The sequence below is a fragment of the Phocoena phocoena genome, chromosome 15, assembly GCF_963924675.1.
Source record: "Phocoena phocoena chromosome 15, mPhoPho1.1, whole genome shotgun sequence".
NCBI lineage: Eukaryota > Metazoa > Chordata > Mammalia > Artiodactyla > Phocoenidae > Phocoena > Phocoena phocoena.
This window is the reverse complement of record NC_089233.1, coordinates 41,431,740-41,455,970: the sequence shown is the minus strand read 5'-3', so window position 1 is coordinate 41,455,970 and position 24,231 is coordinate 41,431,740. Positions and strand designations below refer to the sequence as shown.

The following is a 24,231-nucleotide window of genomic DNA, read 5'->3' as shown; positions in this document are numbered from 1 at the left end:
TTCTTTATGGATGTCAGATTCTACTTTGGCAGCTGTTTTCTTTCTGCACATTGAATATTTTGTTCCATTGGTTTTTGGCTTTCATTGTTTCTTTGAGAAGTTATGCTAAGTTATGTGGTTATTCCTTAGGAAGAAATGTGTCTTTTTTCCCCCTGGCTCCTTTTAAGATTTTCAGATTGTCTTTGGTTTTCAGCAGTCTTAGTGTAATATACTTTGAATGTATCCTGCTTGTGTTTCTTTGTGATTCTTGAATCTGTGGCTTGATGTGTTTTATCATTTTGGGTAAAATTCTCAGCCATTCTATCTTCAGATATTGTTTCTGCTGCTTTTGACTCATTCTTTCCTTCTGCATCTCCAGCCATGGAAAGGATAACCTTTGCATTGAGTCATCTCTCACCTCTCTTCTGATGGAGCCGTCCTTTGTCTCTCTGTGCTTCATTCTGTATATTTTCATCGGATTTTTTTTTCCAGTTTACTCTTCAGCTACGTCCATCCTACTGTCAGCCATTTACACTGGGCTTTTAATTTGGGTTATTTTATTTTTCAATTTCATATACATCTTTTTCTGATACTTTACCTAGATCTCTTATATGTTTAAAGTATTATCTATTTTTAATGTGGTTTTATTAATGTTGACTTCTTTTGTCACATTTCTGATTTTTTTATTAATGTGCTGTATATCATATTAATCAGACTGTGCAAATAATTTTGGTTTTACTGTGCTTTTATTTTCCTCCAGAGGGCATTTATATTTGCTTTCTGGGAGGAAGGTAATACTGAATTTGGGTTACATAGTTGTCTATGTTTGGATTCTGATCACCTTAAAGAAAAATTCTGTGTGCAGATGTGTAAGGGGATTCTTTAATGTTAAAAAGTTCACATAAGTATGCATAATGCTACAACTGGCCAGTTGGACAACTGACTCTCAAAAAAAGAAGGGAGGGAAGGAAGGAGGAAAGAAAGAAGGAAGGGAAAGGAAGAAAGAGAAAGGAAAGGACAGGGAAAGGCAAGAAAAGACAAAAGAAAGAAAACAAAAGCCCTGGTTGGTAACATTTGCCAACTTCTGTGTTGCCACTACTCCCACTATGGCCAATTCAAGTTACCAACACAGTGTCACTGAATGTGAACTTGGGAAGAGACATGACAACTGGCTGTACTATAATCTCTGCCATCTCATCATCTATCTCTCACTTGTGGGGAAAAGTTCTCAGCTGTACAATTATTATTGCTCATACAGCGAATTAATATATCTCTGTAGGTATGCATTTTGGTTATTTTGTGGGAAAAAAAATTGCATTTTGTTTTCTGGCCCAGTTACACAGTTGGCCCCATTGAAGCAACTGCTGTAAACAAAATTGTCTTTTTTCCTCAGATAAGTTTGGCGTGCACAGGAATATGGGGCCCTGTGTAGTCTGTGTTTCAAAGGAAAGTCTGAGATTGGTGCTGGGTGTTGAAAATGTCTGTTGGGCTCTTTGGTGACCTGCACTTGTGTTAAAGGGAGTTTCTCTTATCATTTTAGGCATTTTTGCTGCCTTCCTGTGACATAGCTGTAACCAGAAAAGTAGTTCAAGTGTACAGAAGGTGGATCCTCCAGGACAAACCTGTGTTCATGGAGGAACCAGACATAAAAGAAGTTGCCCAAGGAGATGCTGAAAAATTAGGATTTTCAGAGACTGATAACAAGCAGGTAATATTTTATCACTTAGTGTTTGAGTTGGGAACATCTGTATTAAAACATAAAGCAAAGTATTCTGCTCAGTCAAGGGTCGCAGTCAGGCCACCTCTTTGTTGTCAGCTCTGTTGCTCTCGGGTTGCTGAGTTCCATGATGAGCGCCTGCCTCAGGGAGGCTGCTTCTGTTCTCTGTTCAAGGTCCTCTGTCACATCCTAAGCTCAGGCTTGGCCACATGTGCGTGGCAGCTTCTTTATTCACTACTGCATGAGAGTCTTTGGATAAGCCAATATACTTTGCATGTCTCTGTATGAGACTAAAAATGTCACTGCCATATCATTGATATGCTTAAATAAGTAATATTCACTTAAGTAAATTTAGAATGTTTTGGCAGACTTTCCTTGTACAGTGGCCATACCAGCAACAGTCCAATGTGACACACAATATTAATAAGCGAAGTGAGCCTCGCTTCGGGGCTGGGTGCTGTTCTCAGAGAGGGGTGCTATCAGGATGGACCTTTCATTCCATGTTAGTTAAAGCCACAGGTGCGAGTGGGCCTCTACTTGACGCACAAAAAAAACTTAGGTCGTGTTTATATTTCTGGCATGCTATTTTGACATCTAGTCTGAGAATTCTTTCTAAAAGTGGGTGCTTGTCATGGCAGTTAACACCAAACATTAAAAAATACTTGTAACCAAAGGTCTGTCCCTTTTAAATATCTACATTAATTCGCTAATTTGATTTTTCAGTATTGAAGTCATCTTAATAACTGGTCATGAGATCAAAACAAATCAACAGTCGCGTTCACGGGGTCGCTGGACAAGCGTTATCTATTTCTTCAGCACATGCTAAGTGCTAAGCACCGTGTTAGGGGATGGAGGTAGAATGGGGAACGCAATAGAAGAGACACTTGCCTTCTAGAACCTGTAGTCTCATGAATTCTGGTGAGCGTAAGGAACTAAATACACAACATGTGCTTCTCCCCGCTCTGTTGTCTGACTGTTATTTTCTAAAGACCTCATCTGAAAGTTCTGGTCACAAGCGATCTTCTAGTTGGGGACGAACTTATTCCTTCACGAGTGCTGTGAGCAGAGGGTGTGTGACCGAAGAGGAGAATAAAAACGTGAAGGCTGGGACCCAGGCTATGCTGCAGGTACGCGCTGGCCACAGACGGGAAGGCTCCGGATGGAGTCAGCTTGAACATTTTGTTTATTGGGGGTGACATCGTATAAAGTATGGTGATGTTTTTAGCTATCCATCAGTAAACAGCGCTTAAATTCTCATGCTAAGTTTTCTTTCTGCTTGCCCACCTTCAATTTATAAAGATTTTTTTTTTTTTTTTTTTAGTCAGAGAAGACATCTGAACTGGTTGCAGGTTTTTTTTTTTTTTTTTTTTGCGGTACGCGGGCCTCTCACTGTCGTGGCCTCTCCCGTTGCGGAGCGCAGGCTCCGGACGCGCAGGCTCAGCGGCCATGGCTCACGGGCCCAGCCGCTCCGCGGCATGTGGGATCCTCCCGGACCAGGGCACGAACCCGCATCCCCTGCATCGGCAGGCGGACTCTCAACCACCGCGCCACCAGGGAAGCCCTGGTTGCAGTTTTTTGAGAGGGATTGTTATACAGTGAATATATGACTGAGATTTCAACCTTAAAAGTATCTTCTTTTGATTTATTTATTTAACATCTTTATTGGAGTATAATTACTTTACAATGGTGTGTTAGTTTCTGCTTTATAACAAAGTGAATCAGCTGTACATATACATATGTTCCCATATCTCCTCCGTCTTGCGTCTCCCTCCCACCCTCCCTATCTCACCCCTCTAGGTGGTCACAAAGCACCGAGCTGATCTCCCTGTGCTATGCGGCTGCTTCCCACTAGCTATCTATTTTACATTTGGTAGTGTATATATGTCCATGCCACTCTCTCACTTCGTCCCAGCTTACCCTTCCCACTCCCCATGTCCTCAAGTCCATTCTCTACGTCTGCGTCTTTATTCCTGTCCTGCCCCTAGGTTTTTCAGAACCATTTTTTTTTTTTTAGATTCCATGTATATGTGTTAGCATACGGTATTTGTTTTTCTCTTTCTGACTGACTTCACTCTGTATGACAGACTCTGGGTCCATCCACCTCACTACAAATAACTCAATTTCTTTTCTTTTTACGGCTGAGTAATATTCCATTGTATACATGTGCCACATTCTGAACACATAGGGGTAGTGAGTTACCTGGATTCTAATTTGTAAGACAAACTTGGTGATTATATAATCTTATAAGTAGTATTCCTCTTAAAACTTGCCTGTGTTTATGAAGAATGATGATTAATGCAGTAATTTTTAGATATTTATCTGAATGAATATATGAAATACATTTGGGAGCATTGGGAAAAGCAGCTTTGGCTTATCACTCAGTCTCCCCAGATCTCAGGATTTTATCTCAGAAATGGAGATTTATCTCAAAAAAAAAGATTACCTCTTGGGTTGCACCCAGTGTGAAGGTTGTTAGAAGTATAAGTGAAAACACAGGGTCCCTCTCTTTCCCCTGATCCCTGGCACCCCACCCTCCTCCCCATATCCATATGCACGTTCCCCTGTGTCCAGTTAGGCATCCCACACAGAGGCTGGGCGTAGGGTCTGGGGCAGGAAGGCATGGTACCCAGTTTTCAGTGATACCGTGTTTCTGTCATCTGTCTCTTGAGAGGATTCCTTATCGTGGGATCCTTTTTGTTTTTAAATTAATTGGCAGTTTAATATACTGTAATTAATGAATTTTCTCATTTTTCATTGAAAATCAGCAAATAATATTAGCTTTAAAAAACTCAAGATGATTTTACTTGAATAACTTCAGAGAATTTTGGCGCAGCTCCCAAATGTCACCTGTGTGCCCACCAGAGCAATGGTTGCAGGAGTCCCCGCCCCGCCCCCTCCCCACAGAGCATCCGGTAGTCGGCCAGTGGGGGTTGCGGGTGCCTGTTATTTCCCTCAGTTCAGGTGAGTTATTTATTCTCTAGAAGGAGAACTTAATCCCCTTGGCTGAGCCAAGAAAAAGAATTTCTACTTGATTATAGCTCTACAGTTTTAAAAAATATTTTGTTTGGATTTAGATAGCTGTTTTTGTTCTCATTTTATCGAGTACCTTGGTCCTTGATTTGGTTAATGAGGAAAACGTGGCCAAATGAAGGTTTGATAAGATAGTACTGTTTTATAGTTGCTTCTGACAGGTACAGTTTGGACATACTCATTTTGTTGATTTATTCTTATCCTGATACTAACATGGTAATAAATAGTCATGGAGTCAACATTTTTGATGTTGTTTTGAAAGTAAAATGAAAGAAATATAATATATGAAGACTCCTCACTTTTACTTTGGAGTATGCAAAGGTTTAAAATTAAATCAAGGAGCCAAGTACATTGAATTAAAAAGAATCTGTATTGTAGTATATCATCTATGGCATACTTCTTTAAAAGACATAGTCACTAAAGCTATAGTTCACTAGTCAAAAGGTTCTTTATTTTCATTTTTCTTACTCGAAGCTTAGTACATCTTCACAGGTGCCGTTATCATCTGTTATCAACTATTATAGAGCTGATTTTGTGATTCTTCCTAGAAAATTGGGACACGATACATTTTTAATCTTGCATAAAATTATCTCAGAGGCTGTCAGCATTTTAGTTCGCCCACTTGACTTTTGAGTGTGCTCATTTCAGTTCCTCTGGTCAGTTTGTGCATCTGTTTTGAGATGTTGTGTTAATGGATTTCGTCCACAAGTGAGCCAGCTCTGTTTGTCCCCAGATCATTGGTGTCTGTGCTGTTGAATGGAGAGGAGAACGAAGAGGGACTGTAGGTCTAGAAGGTGGAGAAGCTCCACCCTTGGCACTGGGTTGACAGCTCAGAATGTCCTGACTCTGTGTAAATGATGACACGTTGTTACGCCGCAGCAGTGCCCCCGGGCAGCCTGGACCCGTGCTCCCCACAATTCTCTAAGGATGGTACAGGACAGGGGACTTGTATCCTAAAGGCAGAGTGTAGAGCAGTTGGCGTACTTTCTAAATTTTGTTGGAAATCTCAGTTTTTATCCTAAGAATTTCCTTAGGTTTTGTGTTCTGCTGCATATTGTATCTCTCATATTGAGAACCCATGCTCCTGGAAGGTGTGCAGTGTTGGCCACACGCCTTTGCCCCTTTGCTGGCTGCCCTTTGCGTGGTACTGGCTGCCTCCTGTCAGCAAGGCCTTCATGTCAGCAAAACTGGAGACTCAACAAGAGCCAGGTCGTTCTTTCCAGCTGCTGTCTGACCCAGGGCCCCTACCCTCTCTGCTGGCCCCCCAAGGTTCCTCACCCACAGGCAATGATCCTGTCTTATCTTTTTAAAAAATTTTTGAGGGGGTGTCAAAAAGAAATCTGCAGAAGCCTTTCTGATTCATAAATTTCCAAATCTGCAATATTAATATGTAATAGCCATTATTTTTCTAGAAAAGATCTTTCAAGGATCAGTATTTAAGTAATTCTAAGGGGTGAACTAGAATAAATTTGAGTATGTGTTGGTACCACTTGTCCTATTGAAATAGCTCAAAGGTGAAATTAATATCATTCCCTTTAAACAAAATTTGTTCAGGTTTATCTGTTTAATTATATCTTCTCATGTGAAATGTGTTGATTCTAAGGTATTTTTGACAAACGCCGCAAACGTCTTCTTGCTGGAACCGTGTGTGGAAGTTCCCGTGCTCTTGAAGGAGCAAGTTGATGCGTGTAAAGCTGTTCTGATTATTTTTAGGCACATGATAATGGAGCTTACAATGAATAAAAAGACATGGTGAGTATCTTTTCAGTTAATTAACATTGTAAAACAGATGTTTCTGTTTTCAACGAAATAATTAAAATGCTAAAGCCTCCATTTATTAAATAGCTCTACAAAGTGAACGATGAGATGATAATCAGTCTTTTGTAACAGAATTATGAAGGGAAGTATCCAGTACTTTGACAGTTCATTTATTTTCATTATTGGTTTTAAAAAAAGTTCCCAAATTGAGAGTAAGTAGTCATCTTACTTAATAGTAGATTTTTCCATTTTAAACTGTCCTCAAGCAGTTTGTGGAAAAGCAGTAACTGACGTTTCATAATATCATTCTTCATAATCCCAGGAGGGTTGGTTAATTGCTTCAGAATACTTTTAACTGATTTGGTTGTTTTAAACTTGAAGTTTTAAATTCATTTTAGAAAAACAGTTATTTTAAGTGATAAATTGTCAGAGTGCAGTGAAAAATATAGTGGCGTCATTAAAATACACGTATGTGAAGTGTTTTCCTCCTGGTCGTTCATTTTTGTTTGGTGTCTTTGTGTTTATAATGTCCCAGAGGTAAGCAGTGCGTTAGAGTTTCCCGTGATGAGTGTCTGCACATCCCTCCAACTCCTAAGGTTTGGGGGGTGGGGGGCAGCCTCTCCCTTCTACTTGTCCAGTCCGGTTCTTGCTGGTTCCTCCCACCCAGGGAGCACCCTCCCTACCTGCCTGGCAGTGGTCAGCACCTTCAGACCCGGGCTGGTGGCACTTGCCTCCCGGAAATGCTCGGGGTCCCCGTTCCCAGGCCTGTGCTCTGGAGGCTGGAGCCATTGCTCAGGGAGCCGTGGGGGTGAGATGGGACTGAGCCCGCAGAGCCTCCAGGGCCTTGCATCCAGCCCTTTTCTTTCTCAGATGAGGGGGAGCGGGCCCAGAGGAAGCCGGCGGGCAGAAGGTGCACAAATACAGGAACCACAGATGTCAAAATGGTCACTTGAAGCTGTACCTTCCGGTGTCATCTTTCCCAGACGTTTAAACTTAGCACTGTTTGCCGAGAAGCTGTTGCTAAAGCGTCACAGGGATGAACAAGGCAATTTAAACAAAGTTAAAAGCTGTGTCAGTAATGTTGAAAGCAATGAGAAATGCTGGAAGCTTTCAACGGAAATATCTGCTCCACATACCAGTTGTATCAAGTGTTTTTGATGCTTTTTTTTTTCCTTTGAAAACTCTATGAATTCTGTATACCAGTGTATCAGTAATATTTTGATATTTTTGATAATCTTTTTTGGGGTGAAAATTCTAGGAAATAAAATTAAACAATGCTTCTCTGTTTCTTTAATAATTCAGAGATTTCCAGGTAAAACTATAAAAAAATCAAAATATAGGAATAGATGAAAATACTCACCGAAAAAAAAAACTGAAGTCAGTAGAGCATAGACCAGGGATGTGATCTATTTCCCTAGCAGATTTTCCTGTGTATTGAAGTACCGGACGATCAGTGAATTCCCTCCCTCCCTCCCTCCCTTCTTTCATCTGGTAAATAACTAGGGAGCTTCTACTGTGAGGACAGAGGGTAAACTAGACAGACAGGGTCCCTGCCCTCCCGAGGCATCCGTCCTCATAGGCCTGAGAGACGCGATGAACACAAAAGTGGGGTCAGGTGGGGTTCAGCGCTAAGAACCGTGGAGCTGGTTGTGGGGGGCAGTGTGGAGGGTGGGAAGGCCTCTCTGAGCAGAGCCCAGAGGGAAGAGCATCCCCACGAGGAGGAACTGCAGGTCACAGCTGCTGGGTTCCGGGCAGGACGAGATGGCGGCCAGTGCAGTGGGGGGCACCCCAGGCTAGGGGGCACAGGACCCCGCGGGCTGCAGGAAGGTCCCCGCTACCTCTGCTTGTGCGCGAGAGTGTGACACAACCCGATTTATGTTTCCAAAAGATCTCTGGCTGCCGCGTGGAGAGAGACAGTGCCTGGAGTGCAGACTCTGTGGCGGTGGATGACGGTGGCTGAGAGCAGGCTGTAGCCCGGCAGGTGCCGAGTAGTGGCCCCCAAAGAGGGGATAGCCGGTGTTAGTGAGTAGGTGTGCAAGGAGATGGGGGCAAAGTAGAGAACAAAGAGGCAGCAAGAGCCGCTCCTCCGCCACTCGGGCAGCACACGTAGGCCGTCCTGGGCTCGCTCTGCAGGCAGGTCCCCTTTGAGAGGAGTGACCAGAGTTAATGTTTCTCAAAACACAGAGGAACAAGCAGAGGTCGGAACTGTTAGCAAAGATTTTTCCAAACTGGAGGTAGTTTTCCACCCCCATTCTCTTCCAGAAGACTCCGTGTGGGAATGTTGTGGTTCCCAAGCTTTCTTAGGTTCAGAAGTTAAACCTACCCTGTGTCTGTGTCGGTCTTTGCCTCCATCAGGTCTGCATTTTTGGTAACAGTTCCCATGACTGAGGTTTTAGCTGAAAGTTACTACGTTTCTTGTTCTCACCTTCGCATGATGGGTGTGGAAGGGGCTGTTTTTCCTTGTCTTGAGCATCACACAAGCTGCGTAGCAGAGGCGACCCTGGGTGCAGCCCTCCCTCCCCCGTGACAGGGCCCGGGGGACGCTGGCCGGGGCGAGCGCAGGCTGTCCCAGCCCTGGGCCATTTCTCCCCTCATCCTCCTCAAAGTCGCCATCTGCTGCAGGCATGCGTGCCCCCATCCTCTAGTCCTGAGCCTGCAGGGTCCGTGGGTAGGGGGCCGGGCGGGCAGGCAGAGCAGAGCACAGTGGGAACGGGCACCTGCAGAAACCAGGACAGAAGTCGGACAGGGTCAGCCACAAGGAGGGCAGGAGACCCTGGAGAAGTTTAATGAGATCCAGCATCGTGTTAAGAGAAAACATTGTTCTCAGAAATGTGAGAAAACTATAAAGGAACCATGATTTGAGATCTCATTATCCGACCTGGACCAGATTACTTTGTCCACTTGGTTTTATCACTGAAGAGCCAGGCCAAGGAGGAAGTTACAGAGATGAACGAACGGGGTTCGTGCTCAAGACCTCGAAGTAGTTAAAGGGACCGGGGTGATTTCCCTCCATTAACAGAAAATAATGTGTTCTCCGTTTCCATGGCATCTGGGGGAAGATATGAAGAATGTAACTCAGCTGTGAGAGAGAAGAATGCCCTTTGGCTGTGCTAGGGAACTTACCATCATCATCACAACTGGCGGTGCTATTTTGTGTCTCTAGTGTTTTATACTCTTTAAAGACTTTTTACATAAAATGCCATCTCCGGGACTTCCCTGGTGGCGCAGTGGTTAAGAATCCGCCTGCCAATGCAGGGGACACAGGTTCGAGCCCTGGTCCGGGAAGATCCCATATGCCGGGGAGCAACTAAGCCCGTGCGCCACAACTGCTGAGCCCACGTGCCACAGCTACGTAAGCCCATGCGCCTAGACTCGTGCTCTGCAACAAGAGAAGCCACCTCAATGAGAGGCCCGCGGACCGCAACGAAGAGTAGCCCCTGCTCACCACAAATAGAGAAAGCCCACACGCAGTAACGAAGACCTAACACAGCCAAAAAAAAAAAAAAAAGCACGGTCCGAGGAGTGCTGTGTTGGAGACGTTGTGACCGTGGTTCCGAGGGGTGCCCTGTTTTTGCAGCATCAGGATCTTCCAGGCACAAAGCTCCGTACCCTAAGCGTCCAGTGGTGACCTTTCCCAGCCCTCCTACCTGTGGGAGTGCTGTGGAGCGCGGCCACCCGCCACTGCCGACGGAAGACCTCCCCAGGACGAGGACCAGAAAGTCCATGTTGTTTACTGTCACACAGAGAGATAGGGAGGCCGCTCAGTTTAAGTAAAATAATGGACGTGAAAGTTTGAGAGTGCTGCGTAAGTTCAGTAGGCACAGTTCTCCCCGTGTGCCGTAGGTGCTGGCACAGGTGCAGAAAACGTGTCGCCTCCATTTTTACAACGGGGGCGGGGAGGAGGTCAAGCTGGGATGAGACCTGGGTTGTCCTGTCTACTGATGTGGGCACAAGAGACGTATTTTTAGAACTGTGGTAGCATAAGCTAGCTTATTTTGATAAGTATGGTATTCATTATGTAATGGGCATTGAGATACTTCTGAATGATATGTGAATATCAATTTTGGTGAGTCCTTAAGAGAATTTCATGTACCTATAAATGTAAGTGCTTTGGAGATGTGATTAATAATATGAGCTTTTATTTTGGGTGGCCCAGGGAACAGATGTTGCAAATACTACTCAGGATAACAGAAGCTGTCATGCAGAAGCCAAAGGATAAACAAATAAAGGACTTGTTTGCCCAGAGCTTGGCAGGGTTACTGTTTAGGGTAAGTCTTTTTTATTAAAACACTGCAAATGCAAGAAATGAATTAGATTTTACAGCAAATTAGTTTTAATCACAGAATTTCAAGAGTAAAATTAAACTAACTTTAAATTTCTAAAAATTTAATTAGAAAATTTCCTTCTCAGCTTTGTCTTGAAGGTTGTAATCTTGTCTTTACAATCAGTGCTGGTCTCCTCTTAGGCCTTCCCACCTTTCTGCCATCTACTTCCTCTTTTGATTTGCTGAAGGTTGCTGGAAATTAGGAAGATGACAAGAGCTGATGTCCTTGGTGTTGGGCCAGGTAGATTTGAAGAGGTGAAGGATGGACAGAGCATGGGAATAGGAATAGGATGGGAGAGGTTCGGACTAGAGATAAACGTGTGAGGGCCATTGATGTGCTGAGCGATTGTGTTTAAAGCCACAGGGCTGGGTGGGATCACCTGGGGAGGGAGAGTGTGTCAGAGAGAAGAGGGCCATCTGCCGATGGTCAGATGGAGAGGGCCAGCCAGAGATGCTGAGGAATGGTGGCCAGTGACCTGGGAGGGTAACTGGGGGCGCATGTGTCCTGGATGCCCTGAGAGCAGTGTTGAGTAAGAGGAGACAGCCAGTTGACTGTTGGCTTTGCCAAGATGTTGGTGGCTGAGGATGTTCTAGGGGAATGAGGCCCACCTGGAGTGGATGGAGGAGAAAGTGAGAGCTGGGCAGTGGAGGTCCCAGCTAGAGTCACGGCTTTGCAGAGGGAATGGTGTGGAAGGGAGGGGGGAGGAGGGGGTGAGCTGGAGCCAGCGGGGGTGTGGGGAGCAGGGTTTCAGGAAGGTGGCGGTAGAGTATGCTCGGTCACCAGTGGGGATGATCCAGGGAGGGAGAGTAGCATCGTCTGGGGCAGAGAGAACCTCAGAGGTGAAGTTCTGGACCAGGTGAGGAGCCAGGTTGGCCTCCAATGGGAGCGGAGAGCCAAGGAGATGGCTGCAGTTCCTGCATCTCATGGCAAGAAGGGTCCAGCACAGGAGTCTCTGACGTCACCCTGAGGGACAGAGAGGAGAAGGCAGGTGAGGAACTGACGGCCTGGAAAGAAGTTGAAAGGGTCCTGAGGGCGACAGCCTGTTGCAGCATTGCTCTTTTCTAGAATCACTAGTATTTATGGAATGCATAGTAGTTATGAAATATTTCTGACAGAGAGCAGTGTGAAAGAATGTGACGTTCTATCCAATAAAGGCTGTGGTCCAGTGGATGGGCCTGACTTTGAGTAATCCAACAGGAGAAGGAGGGTGGACCATCAGCTGGGGTGACACTGCAGGGACAGAGGTGGCTGCCCTCCTCGGGGACTGGAAGGTGGTTTTGGAGGTTATGTGTTAAGAGCATATCCAGAATACAGGTAGGTTCTGTGGGTGAAAGTGACAAAAAAGAAGTTAGTACTCTAAATAAAGCCAAATATTCCCTTTGTAACGCAAGAGAAGCCAGCTGTTCATATTAATTTTGAACAGTTTACTATGACTGAATGATCTTGACCTGACGAGAAATGTAGGAAAGGCTGCAGAAGTAATTGGCATGAACTCAGTTAACCCCTCATGGTATAATCACCTTTAGTCTGATAACCTTGCCTTCACTGGATGGGTGAAGTGCTCTGCACACCCTTCTGTGTGTCCAGCTTTGCTGTGCTCTTGCCTGTAAGGTGGCACTGACAACCTGCCCTGCGGTCTGCCTGGACAGACAGACCCTCCGCTCACCTTGCTCTGACTCTGGAGCATCTCACTGTTCGACCTTCCTGACCTCCCCTTCTTTTTTTTTTTTTAACATCTTTATTGGGGTATAATTGCTTTACAATGGTGTGTTAGTTTCTGCTTTATAACAAAGTGAATCAGTTATACATATACATATGTTACCATATCCTGACCTCCCCTTCTTGATGGGACTGGAGCTGCCATGTGACATGGATGGGGGCTGGGCTTAGGCGGCGGGTGCCTGGGCCCCACTCCTCACCAGTTGTCTAGTCCCACGTCTATTGTGGGTCTTGGAATTAGAGTGAGAACTTGTCACTAAACTAAGCAAGAGTGTATTGTGGAGTGTGGTTTCTGTTTGTTTGGTTTTGGTTTGGGGAGGGGGGCAGAATCCTCCTCATTAATGGAGAAGTCTTGTCAGATCTTACTCGAAGATGAGTTTTGAGTCCATGATTATTAATGATTTTGATGTCGTTGTTGTTATTATTTTGGCAGTGGTTCAGCGCATCCAGAGGATTGCTTACATTAATTAAGAGCTAACCATAAAGTAGCGGAGAGAAGATGTGCTTTTTAGACTTAGACAGATTCTGGGTTCTGACCCCAGCTCTGGTACTTCCTGGCTTGTGTGGCCTTGAGCAAATCACTTCATCTTTCTGAGTCTTGTCCCTAATCTGCCACAGTCAGGAAAGGGCTCCTTCCTACCTTCCAGGGTTGTTGGAAGAATCAGAGAGGATGCACCTGGGATTTATGATCATCTGTTGGCCTCCCAAGTCCTTTTGTGAGACCCCAGGAGGAGGGAAATGTGAAAGGTCAGGGCAGATCTGCCAGGCAGTCAGGCGGCTCCATCTTAGTCCCATCCTACAATTAAAATGTGCCGTCTGGGTTCCCTGGTGGCGCAGTGGTTGAGAGTCCGCCTGCCGATGCAGGGGACACGGGTTCGTGCCCCGGTCCGGGAGGATCCCACATGCCGCGGAGCGGCTGGGCCCGTGAGCCATGGCCACTGAGCCTGCGCGTCCGGAGCCTGTGCTCCGCAACGGGAGAGGCCACGACAGTGAGAGGACCACGTACCGCAAAAAAAACAAAACAAAACAAAAAAAGTGCTGTCTGATCATTATTTGTGTGGTCATGCAGCCTGTCTACAATTGCCAGATACTTGATTTTTAAAATTTTGAATAAAGAGACTATTAAAGGGGACGGGGAATTTTAAGTTGCCATTATCCTTTTATCTTTTTCTAATTTTTCCTTTAGTGTTTAGTTTTTTCTCTGTCAGTAAATAAGTTGGGTTGACAAATTTTCTTGAAATGATAGTTGAGTTTTACTTAGTTTTAAATACTTACCAAGTAATGCTGATTGCCATAAATGATGCTTTACATACTTCCATCAGTGCTAACTGTGCCTCCTGCTTGAAGCTCAGAAGTATATCAGGAAACTTGGACTTCGGTCCTTCTGTTTATAGCCTGAGCCAATACCTTAAAATTATGTCATCCCCTAAGTGAGGTGGGTAGAGTGACATAGAAAGTGGTTGGTTCGGAAACTTTGTAAGAAAAGGAGTAATTTACTAGTGAAGGTGTCTTTTATACGTCTTGTGTGCCAAGACATACTTGATAAAACATGACTTTCAGTGCCGAAGGATGAAATTAGGGATGCCCTTATTCAGCTTTTTATCTTTAGAGAGAAATAGGACTCCAGAAAAGCCACGTAAATTGTCCAGGTCACAAACCAGGTTAGTGACAACCGAGTCTGAGGCCCTCTCTTTCCCCCTTCCTGTTAGAAAAGGGAAACCTGTGAAGAGGGGGCCCTGGGCTTACGTCTGCTGACTGTCCTTAGCTGTGAATGAGAATGAGGTGTGATGTGTGATGATGCACATGTTTGTGAGATTTGCGGAGGTGAAGCCTGTAAGCTGCAGGAAGTCACGGTTCTGTCCTTGTCTAATAATTAGTCAATAAAGCGAGGCCAGTGCAGGACCCAGTGGGCATCTTATACACACTTCTCTGCTTTTAAACCTGAAGCCAGCGCCGTGACCACATGTGAGGCTGAGTCCTGGCAACTTGGCCAGTCTCTGCATTCTCCTACTCTGGAAGATTATATGTATAGTTTCAAATTTATTTTATTTTATTTCTGGCTGTGTTGGGTCTTCGTTGCTGTGCGCGGGCTTTCTCTAGCTGCGTCGAGCGGGGGCTACTCTTCGTTGCCGTGCGCGGGCTTCTCATTGCGGTGGCTTCTCTTGTCGGGGAGCACAGGCTCTAGGTGTGCGGGCTTCAGTAGTTGTGGCTCACGGGCTCTAGAGTGCAGGCTCAGTAGTTGTGGCTCGCGGGCTCTAGAGCACAGGCTCAGTAGTTGTGGCGCACGGGCTTAATTGCTCCGCGGCACATGGGATCTTCCCGGACCAGGGCTTGAACCCGTGTCCCCTGCATTGGCAGGCGGATTCTTAACCAGTGCGCCACTAGGGAAGCCCCTGGAAGATTACATTTTTGATCTACCGTTTATTAATTTTATTGTGTATATGCACTTTATGGTAATGACCTCAAACTCATTTTGAAAACAGGAGTGTAAAAAATGAATAAACAGAAGCTGGCATTTTAGTCAGAATAAAAATGTATAATAAAGTACTAATAACAATAAATGGTAACATTATTTTAATTTTTCCTTTTGCATTGTCCTTAATTTTTAAAAAATTCATTCATCTTAGAACCAGATTTTAAATATGAGTGTTTAGAACCTTGTTTTCAATATAATCAACTATTTTAGCTCAACTTTAACATTTTTACCCCTTTAAAAAGTGTAGTTAACATGAATTAAAACAGAGAACAGGTACATTGTCACGAGGGTCACTTTATATATGATTTTTCAGGTGGTCAGAGCAGGCTTGTCTAGGTACAGACTCCTTTCTTTTTCTCAAAGTTTTCCTAGGTCTATATTAGAAAAATTTCTCTTTTAATTAAAAAGCAGTCTACGGCCATATGACCCTGAACCCGCCTAATCTAATCTAAATTAAAAAGCAAATTCACCCCCATCCCATGCACAGTACAACTCCTGACAGCAGTGGGAGCCTATTTGCATCTGGGTTGGGCAGAGATATTGGCGAGTTGGCACCTTACCTGGTACATTTTAGCTCTGACAACAGATCAGGGAAGTTACCCAGACTTTGGCTATAAAGATTCCCTCTACTAAGATTAGGAAAGCATCTGGGGCTCATCTGAGATGGACTTGACACTTCTTTCAAGGGAGATGCATTTTGGTTTTTTGTTGTTGTTTGTTTTTTCTTTTAAAGATTTATTTTTTACTTATTTTAGTTTTAGGCTGTGTCGGGTCTTAGTTGAGGCACGTGGGATCTTCGTTGAGGCATGCGGGATCTTTCGTTGTGGTGTGAGGTCTTCTTTCTAGTTGTGGCGTGCGGGTTTTCTCTTCTCTAGTTGTGGCGTGCAGGCTCCAGGGTGCGTGGGCTCTGTAGTTTGCGGCACGCGGGCTCTCTAGTTGAGGCGCACGAGCTCAATAGTTGTGGCACGCGGGCTTAGTTCTCCAACCACGTATTGAACCGTCGTCCCCTGCGTTGGAAGGCAGATTCTTTACCACTGGACCACCAGGGAAGTCCCGGGAGATACATTTTGAGTTGAGTTTTAAAGGATGCGGAATATTTTGGCAGAGGTAAGGAGCTGGGCACCTTGGAGGTAAGGAACTACCCAGAATACATGCATAATTGTCTTGTTGTAGGGTTGCCCCTGCAAGCAGCTGTAGTACTGTGGACCGTGAGACCAGGGGGACTGAGGGACTTAGGGAAACGAACTCTGATGGGGGAAATGCAGGCTGCTTCCTGGAGGCTGGGGGTGGGTGACATCAGGGACATCCAGGAGGAAGTGACGTCCAAGTTGCGACCTGAAGAGTGGGCGGAAGTTAAAGAAGCAAAATGAGGAGGGAGGGAAAAGAGAGGGAGGGAAAGGTATGTGCAGAGGCCGGGAGCAGGAGAGGCCAGGTGGAGGGCCTGAGGGCTTTCAGTGGAGGAAACTGAGTTCTTTTCACAACTACGCTGCGTGGCAGGTGCCTGCAGGACGTGGCACGTGGGCTACGAGTGAGCAAAGAGAAGGGTCAGGAAACCAGCATCTTGAGAGGTCTGGGTTGAACGTGGGTAGTGAGCAGATGGTCATTGGAGCCATGAGAACGGGGACCAAAACCTAGGCAGAAGGTGGGGTGGCAGAGGATGGAGTGAGTGTGGAAGATGGAGCGGTGTGGGCTATTCTTTCAAGAAATTTGGCTTTGAAAGGGGAAGAAGGGGCTGTAGCTCGAAAGGGACATCAGGTCTCAAGGGAACTTCTGTGGGGTTTTTTTGAGATAAGGAAGAATTGGATCATGTTTACATGCTGATGGGTAGGAGCTGGAGAAGTAGGATGGGCAGGGGGTCAAGGTGAGGTGGGGTTAACAGAAATGCAGAGTCTGAGGAGGAGGCCGGGAGCAGGGGTTAGGGTCGGGGGGCACGCAGGAGAGCAGGGCCCCCTCCCTGCACGGCCTGCAGTGGGGGAGGAGCCGGGCGGATGCAGGCCTGGTGGGCGGAGGTCCAGGGCATTGTTTCCTGGGGTCTGTGCTCTGAAGTCTGCTTTGAGCTCATCTGCTGCCAGTCAGGCGGGAGCTGGTGGAGTTGGAGGTTTACCTGCAGAAGACAAGGCTCGGAGTGGCCCCTGCAGGGCGTGAGGGAGCGAATAGGCTCCCCAGGTCCCGCCAGGACCAGCCACAGACACTAGGATCATTTTGATCAGTGTCTGTTCAGAATGATAACTAATTTCACAGTAGCTCAAATCTTGATTGCAGTGGATCAGATGCATTTTGAGAAATTAAACACAGTATCCCCAAGCACTTTTTATGTTAAAATTCATTTTATTAATAGTGATTTTCAATGTTTTGTCGAAAGTACACTTCTTCCAAATGGAGATGATTGAATTCTCCTGTTCATTGGTCGCTTTCAGACGCTCATAGTGGCCTGGATCCGTGCAAACCTCTGCGTGTACATCTCTCGGGAGCTCTGGGACGACTTCCTTGGGGTGCTGTCCTCCCTCACGGACTGGGAAGAGCTCATCCACGAGTGGGCCAGCATCATGGACTCCTTGACGGTGGTGCTTGCCAGGACCGTGTACGGAGTTGAGATGACAAACCTACCTCTGGACAAATTAAGTGAACAAAAGGAGAAGAAGCAGCGAGGCAAAGGTACTTGCTTCCTGGCTGGGTGGCACCGGGTGTCTGAGTCTGGGGAGGAGTGTGTATTAAACAGCAGGCAGTCGACGCATGGAATTTCATAATCAGCTGAACCAGCTGTACGGACAGTATCTTTTTTTGTGTGTGTGTGGTACGCGGGCCTCTCACTGTTGTGGCCTCTCCCGTTGCGGAGCACAGGCTCTGGACGCGCAGGCTCAGCGGCCATGGCTCACGGGCCCAGCCGCTCCGCGGCATGTGGGATCTTCCCGGACCGGGGCACGAACCAGTGTCCCCTGCATCGGCAGGCGGACTCTCAACCACTGCGCCACCAGGGAAGCCCCGGACAGTATCTTTTAACGGTGGTGTTCAGTCGCGTCTCCTAGCACTGTGTCCCCTTAGTGAGGATGACGGACAGGCTGGGAAGAAGGAAGAAGGAGGATTGGGAACAGTAGTGATAGCAGTGGGGGCCGGGTGCACCTTCTCTGCCTTCACCCTCAGGGGAGCCTGTGATGTCCGTGCCACTCTCCCCACATCACAGACCAAGAAACTCAAGGACAGAGTCCACAGGGATTGGCTCACTCGGGGTCACACAGCTAAGAAGCGGTAAAGCCGGAAATCAAAGCCAGGCAAGTCCCACTCAAGGCGCCCCACTATTTATCATCTATTCTGCTGTGCCCCACCCCCGGGAAGGTGGAGAAGTTCTGAATGCTTCACATGGAGTCATTCTGGCCTTTTTGTGTTTCTGGGTGAAAATTGTTGTGAGACCTGGAGTCAGATCAAGGCGGGAAACCTCAGTACTGGTCTCTGTTGGGGATGACACTCTGCAGCCCGTCTTCATTACTGTTTTTAAGGCTGTGACGCAGTCCTTGGATTAGTTCCCTGTACTCCAGCTTATTGTGTAAAGATTTTGAGGCCGCTCGTAGAAATACACATAATACAATGGATAAAATACATAAGGACACTGGGGCGGAATGAACAGGGGTGGAGCTCCAGGCATGGATAAAATGCCAGGATGCACAGTGAAGAGCCTCGGTGCTGCTGGGGAGGCGGGAAGGGGGCCACCGCAGATTCAACTCTGATCATCACAGAGTAACACGGGAGAATCACAGAGTGCAAAAGGTGTAAACAAGCTAGTTGCTTGGCTTGTCCTGGTCCTGGGACCTGTGAGGAATTTTTCCTCCAGAGACTTACAAAAAGCATGTTACTTGCTGTGGTCAACTACAACCTTGACAGTGGTCTTAGTGTAGATGGTGTCAGTTAGCTTTGCTGTGTGACAAAGCACCCCAAAATATAGCGACTTCAAATAACACCATTTATTCAGATCATGATTTTATGGGTTGGCAGTTGTGTTGGCCTCACAGCTGCATTCGCAGTCAGCCGGGCTGTGACATGCTCAGCGAGCGGCAGCTCCACTGCCAGGGGTTAGCCGGCTGTCGGCTGCGTAGTAGAGGTGACGAGGCCGTACATCTTTCATCACCCAGCAGGCTAGCTCAGGCTGTTCACCTAATGGCTTAGGGTTCCAGGAGCAGGGGAGGACACACTCAGATTTTCAGGTACATTTCAAATCTCTGCTTGCTCAGTTCTGCAACCAAAAGTCATGTGCTGAAGCCCAGAGTTAATGTGGGAGAGGATGACGGAGGATGTGGATACGGGGAAGTGTGAACCAATTATGGTTAGTTAACTGCAGAGCCATCTAGTTAATGTGACTGATTCCTAGAATGTCTTCATTGCAGTCTGTGAGTGGCTTGCCAAGGCACCGATTAGTAAGAGCAAGTCAGTGAGAAACCAAAACTAACTAGTTGAAGTGTGGGGCATTCCAGTGGAATTGTCTAATCCCAGTTTAGATTTAGACTGTCTAATGCAATGTTCTCACATACTTTAGCAGAAGATCCTTTTTTCTCCCTAGTTGAAGTTGTAAGGAGCCCCTTCCTCAAAAAATATATTAGATGGAGATTTGGGATTGAAGTCAGGGCAGGGAGCCCAGAGCCTGAGCCCTGGGCCTCTGTAGTGTCCTCCATAGCAGCTCTGGGGGCCTCTCTGTAAACCCAGAGTCTGGGAGGGTCTGGGTGCTTCCAGCCAGGAACTTGGCTCCCTGGACTGTGGCTCTCAGTCCAGAAGAGTCTACCTGACTGGGGCACCTTTCAGGATGGAGGGGAGTGGCTGAGACAGAAAGTAAGGACTTTCTCAAACTAACCATGTTCCCTGCCTCCTGGAATTCTTATAATCCACCCTCCCCTTCAGCCCCCAAAATATTCTCTTCCCTCCCACTATGCGAACACAGATTCATAGGGAGAGATAGGCTTGTCTTAGAAAGGTAAACAACTTCAAAAAATGCTGTTTTCAGGAAAGATACAGAACAAATGTTACTATTTAATTAATGACCATGGCAAATATTTCTGATTTATTTATTATATTGCCTTATTCTTAAAACACATTTAAATATCCATTATAGAAATACTTGCTGTACAAGCACTAGATTTGTGGAAACAAAGTACACTCTCAGAAGAATCTGGGTGTGACAGCGAGCCACAGGTGGCAGCCACCAGCCACATCGTACATGTGCAGAAACCTCTAAGTGCCTCATTCTCTTTTCTTCTGTCTTTCTTTCGATCCTTGACCACTTACTTAAAATACTTGTCCAGAGCAGTATGAGAGGAGAAAAAAGATGATTCACAGATCTGCAGTATTTTACTATTTGGAGCTTCGCTTAAAATAGGATTTTGTATTGTTTGTAGAATTTCATTAACTTTGCTTATTTGAGTATAATTAGAGTTTATGGGCATAAATTTTCTTTCAGGGATTCATGGAGAGGTTGGCGTCTACAGGATGGAATACTGTTCTAAAATCAGGATCTCTAATTTACTGGTGTACAGAAGCAGTTTTTGGAGTATCCTGGGAGCAGTGGTGTAACTTCCTTTGACATTGTTCTTATGTTGAGGAAGATTTATTAATGTTTTTTTGTATATTAGAATGAGTACTGTGAAGATATGTGAATTTTCATGAGACCGTTGAAGATGCTTGAAAAATACTTCGGCAACAGGAATTTTCAGATTCCTGATATATGAATAACTCCCTGAATTGTAATATAAGGAAGTGGCACCTAATCTGCTGACTTATATGCATCATTCTATGTATGACATTTGCTGAGCAGCACAGGCTATGAAAGAAATAATGATGAATTCAGGCTCTGGATTATTTTTCTTGTCTCGTAGGCTGTGTTCCAGATTCTCAGAAAGGAACCACCGTGGGGAGATCCTTTTCTCTGAGCTGGCGGAGCCACCCCGATGTGGCCGAGCCCATGAGATTTAGGAGTGCCACCACATCCGGGGCGCCAGGAGTTGAGAAAGCGAGAAACATCGTCCGCCAGAAAGCAACCGGTAAGCACGTGTTCTAGTATTTCTCAAAGGAATGGATTTATAGGAATCAAATGTTTTTAAAGTTTTAAAGTTCCACTCAGAACTTAAAACACCAGGCCTTTTATTAACTGAGATGTCTCTGTATCTTTTCAACTTTCTGTCTAACTACTTTCCGAATCAGTTTGTGACATTTATTTCTAAATCCTTCATTGTGAAAAAGAACTTGAGATGTTGATATTGAGTGAGATATTTGTGCAAAAGGGAGAAAATAGATGTTTTGTTTGACCCTTGAAGAAAATAGATTCTTAGTAATCACACAACCAGTTGCATTGTTGTTGCTGTTGAACAATGCTGATCTGAAGAGAGGGTGGAAACTTATTCCAGCAAAGAAAAGGAGAATAAGGGCTTAGTTTTCAGGACTGGAAGGAGACATTTACATTTTTTGCTTCTTTGGAAAATGGAGCTTTACATGCCTGTAGATGTTGACCTTACAGGCTGTTAGAATTAACAAGAACTTGACCGGGAACCTCCAGTTAATCAAACTGTTGCTACAGTTTACTCTTAAAAAGAGAGAACTCTTTAATAAGTAAGCTTGTATACAGTTTTTATTAAGAACAAATAAAGCCCCGAACCTTCCCAGTGACTTTGAGGCTGTAACTTAAGTTTAAAACAGATTCCTATGAGTTTTTCTCAGATTCCTGTAGTTTTTCACATCAATAATACCATGCAATTGTAATTGATATTCAGCATGTTGACCGCAGAGGGAAGGTCACGTTTCCTCTGGTCATAAATCAAGGAGTCATGGACACTCAACATTTTTTCCAATGCTTAGTGAAGGCTTACTACAGATGGCTTAGGATCCTGTTGGAGTTTTAATGAAAATATATTACGCCTCAACCCTAACTCCTCCTTGTTTTCACCATAGTATTTGTTTGTCATTGTCACCTTATTTATACCCTCCTTCTTACTTCCTCCTCTCCCTGAGGAGAGACCTAGTTTCTGGTAACAGGCAGCTTTCGGGGAGGCTTATTCACGCATTTCCTTTCTCATGCCAGCTCCCAAAATACCTTTCTTCCATCACTGGATCCTTAAAAGGGATCAGAAGAGAAGTTTGTGACAAAGGTGGCATCATGCCTGAGCCGCCCAGACTTCCTGCTGCCCCTCACAACCCCTGAATTACAGAGGTGATGAAAGTGTTCATTCAAAGCACTTTTTAAAATTTTATTCTCACATTTTAACGAGCAGCAAATGATTGTATATTGCATGTTCCATATGCCACTACTTGGCCAAAACACAGCCATAGGAGAGATGGCATCTTCCTTTTTCAAGAGGTATTCTAGACCAGCAATACGGTAGAGGCGCCAGTAGGTTTTAGAAAATCTTCTGTGCCTTTATGCCCGTGCGGTTCTGTTTATCAGTGTTCTCAGGGACCTGAAAAGTCATACAAAGCTAAGAGCTTTTATTGGGTTGGCCAAAAAGTAACATCTTACAGAAAAACCCAAATGAAGTTTTTGGCCAACCCAATACAAAGTCATGTAAAGGTCCTTGTAGAGTATGTCACTTCAACACCATAAACCTGGCCTTTGCAGGATTCATTCAGTTAAAAACACTTGGAAGCATAACCTTTAAAAGAGAATGAAGATGAGAGCTATTGAGTAGGACAGATCTATTATCTTCATGTATTCTACACACATACATATATGGATACGTATATATGTATTTCCTATTTTATATTTTTTAATATTATAGAATATTATGACTTGTTGCCTGTGAAAACAATGGTTTTTGAATATTTTATTATATCATGCTGTTTTATAAATGTAATCTACATAAACTACATGAGCTTTTACTCACTTCTATTATTTTTACGTATTTTTAGTCTTTTAAGAAGGCCCAGAACATTTTTATGGTAGATTTTGGTTGTGTAGAGGCCACCTTTTAATGAGAGAACAGGAAGCAGCTCATGACATTAGTTTGTGCACTGTTATCATGAAGATTTTTTGTTATGGAAGACCCATTTGAAAGTGACTTTTTTTTCTAATCTCAGTAAGAGAATATTTTAAGATTATTCTATTATAATTTGCCCCACAGACTACACTTAGACTGAGAAACTGTCAGTGATGGTGGCAAGAGGGAAATATAAAATCAGCAATTGTGGAGTAGGGGAGTGACAATTTATTTAACAGAGAATGTACTCGTTTGCACCTTAAAAGCACTGGCAGGGGGAGTCTTAAGAATGACAGAGTCAGCCTCCATTCCTGAGTATGAATGATGCTAAAACTTTACATGTCTAAAGTGAATGGTTAAAGCAAGTCAATTAATTTTCACACAAAATAATCTATATTTTATTATCTCTAAAATATCTAGTGATCAGTTTTGGAAAAATGCACAATTATTTGAATTATAAGAGGAAAACCTTTTTTCTTTTTTTTTTGCGGTGCACGGGCCTCTCACTCCCGCTGCGGAGCACAGGCTCCGGATGTGCAGGCCCAGTGGCCGTGGCCCATGGGCCCAGCCGCTCCGCAGCATGTGGGATCCTCCTGGACCGGGGCACGAACTCGTGTCCCCTGCATCGGCAGGCGGACTCCCGACCACTGCGCCACCAGGAAAGCCCAAGAGGAAAACGTTTTAAAAGCAACACTCAAACGAAATGTCCCTGACATTGAGCATTAGACAAATCTTTTAGGAAATTTGAAGTCAGTCAGTTTGATGTTTACACAGAAGTCATTTTCACCTAAATAGTATCTTATACGTTTGTGATTATGCCGTAATCAGTTCTGCAGACAGTTCTGTAGAGCTGGGAATTCTGATAGAGAGTGGGGGAAGACAGGAAAGTAAAAAGTTTGTTTTGCCTTTTGCAAATGTGTCACTACCGTTTGTAGTTGTATTCCGTTAATATTAAATAAAATCATGTGAAAATAGTACAGCAAGTAAACCTCCATATTTTTGTTTTAAGGATAAAACTGGTTTTACTGATGGTGGTTTCATATGTATGAGGCCTATTCTCTTCCTGTGTTCATCCATTTTCTCAAATGGTTTTGACTAGCAGTACATAGAAACTTAAGAACACCATAAATTTTGTACTAAGAAATTGTGGATTTAATAAGCACGAAATGTGATTTAAAAGGATGGGTTTCATGGAGATTTTTTTACCTTTTTCCCAAATATCAGACCCTTGAATGTTCAACTTGACTTTTATGTGTTCTGAAGCTTTTAGGCTCTTCAGTT

At 44.7% G+C, this 24,231-nt stretch overlaps 1 protein-coding gene across 1 annotated transcript in view; it reads left to right on the top strand.

The window, feature by feature from the left end:
* RALGAPA2 (Ral GTPase activating protein catalytic subunit alpha 2) overlaps positions 1 to 24,231 on the top strand; it is a 207,574-nt gene that overhangs the window by 79,806 nt on the left and 103,537 nt on the right. The window contains exons 11-16 of the mRNA XM_065893630.1: positions 1,520 to 1,687; positions 2,686 to 2,823; positions 6,330 to 6,478; positions 10,641 to 10,752; positions 17,422 to 17,659; positions 20,860 to 21,024. Coding sequence (XP_065749702.1) covers positions 1,520 to 1,687; positions 2,686 to 2,823; positions 6,330 to 6,478; positions 10,641 to 10,752; positions 17,422 to 17,659; positions 20,860 to 21,024 — 970 coding nt within the window. The remainder of the gene's footprint in view (positions 1 to 1,519; positions 1,688 to 2,685; positions 2,824 to 6,329; positions 6,479 to 10,640; positions 10,753 to 17,421; positions 17,660 to 20,859; positions 21,025 to 24,231) is intronic.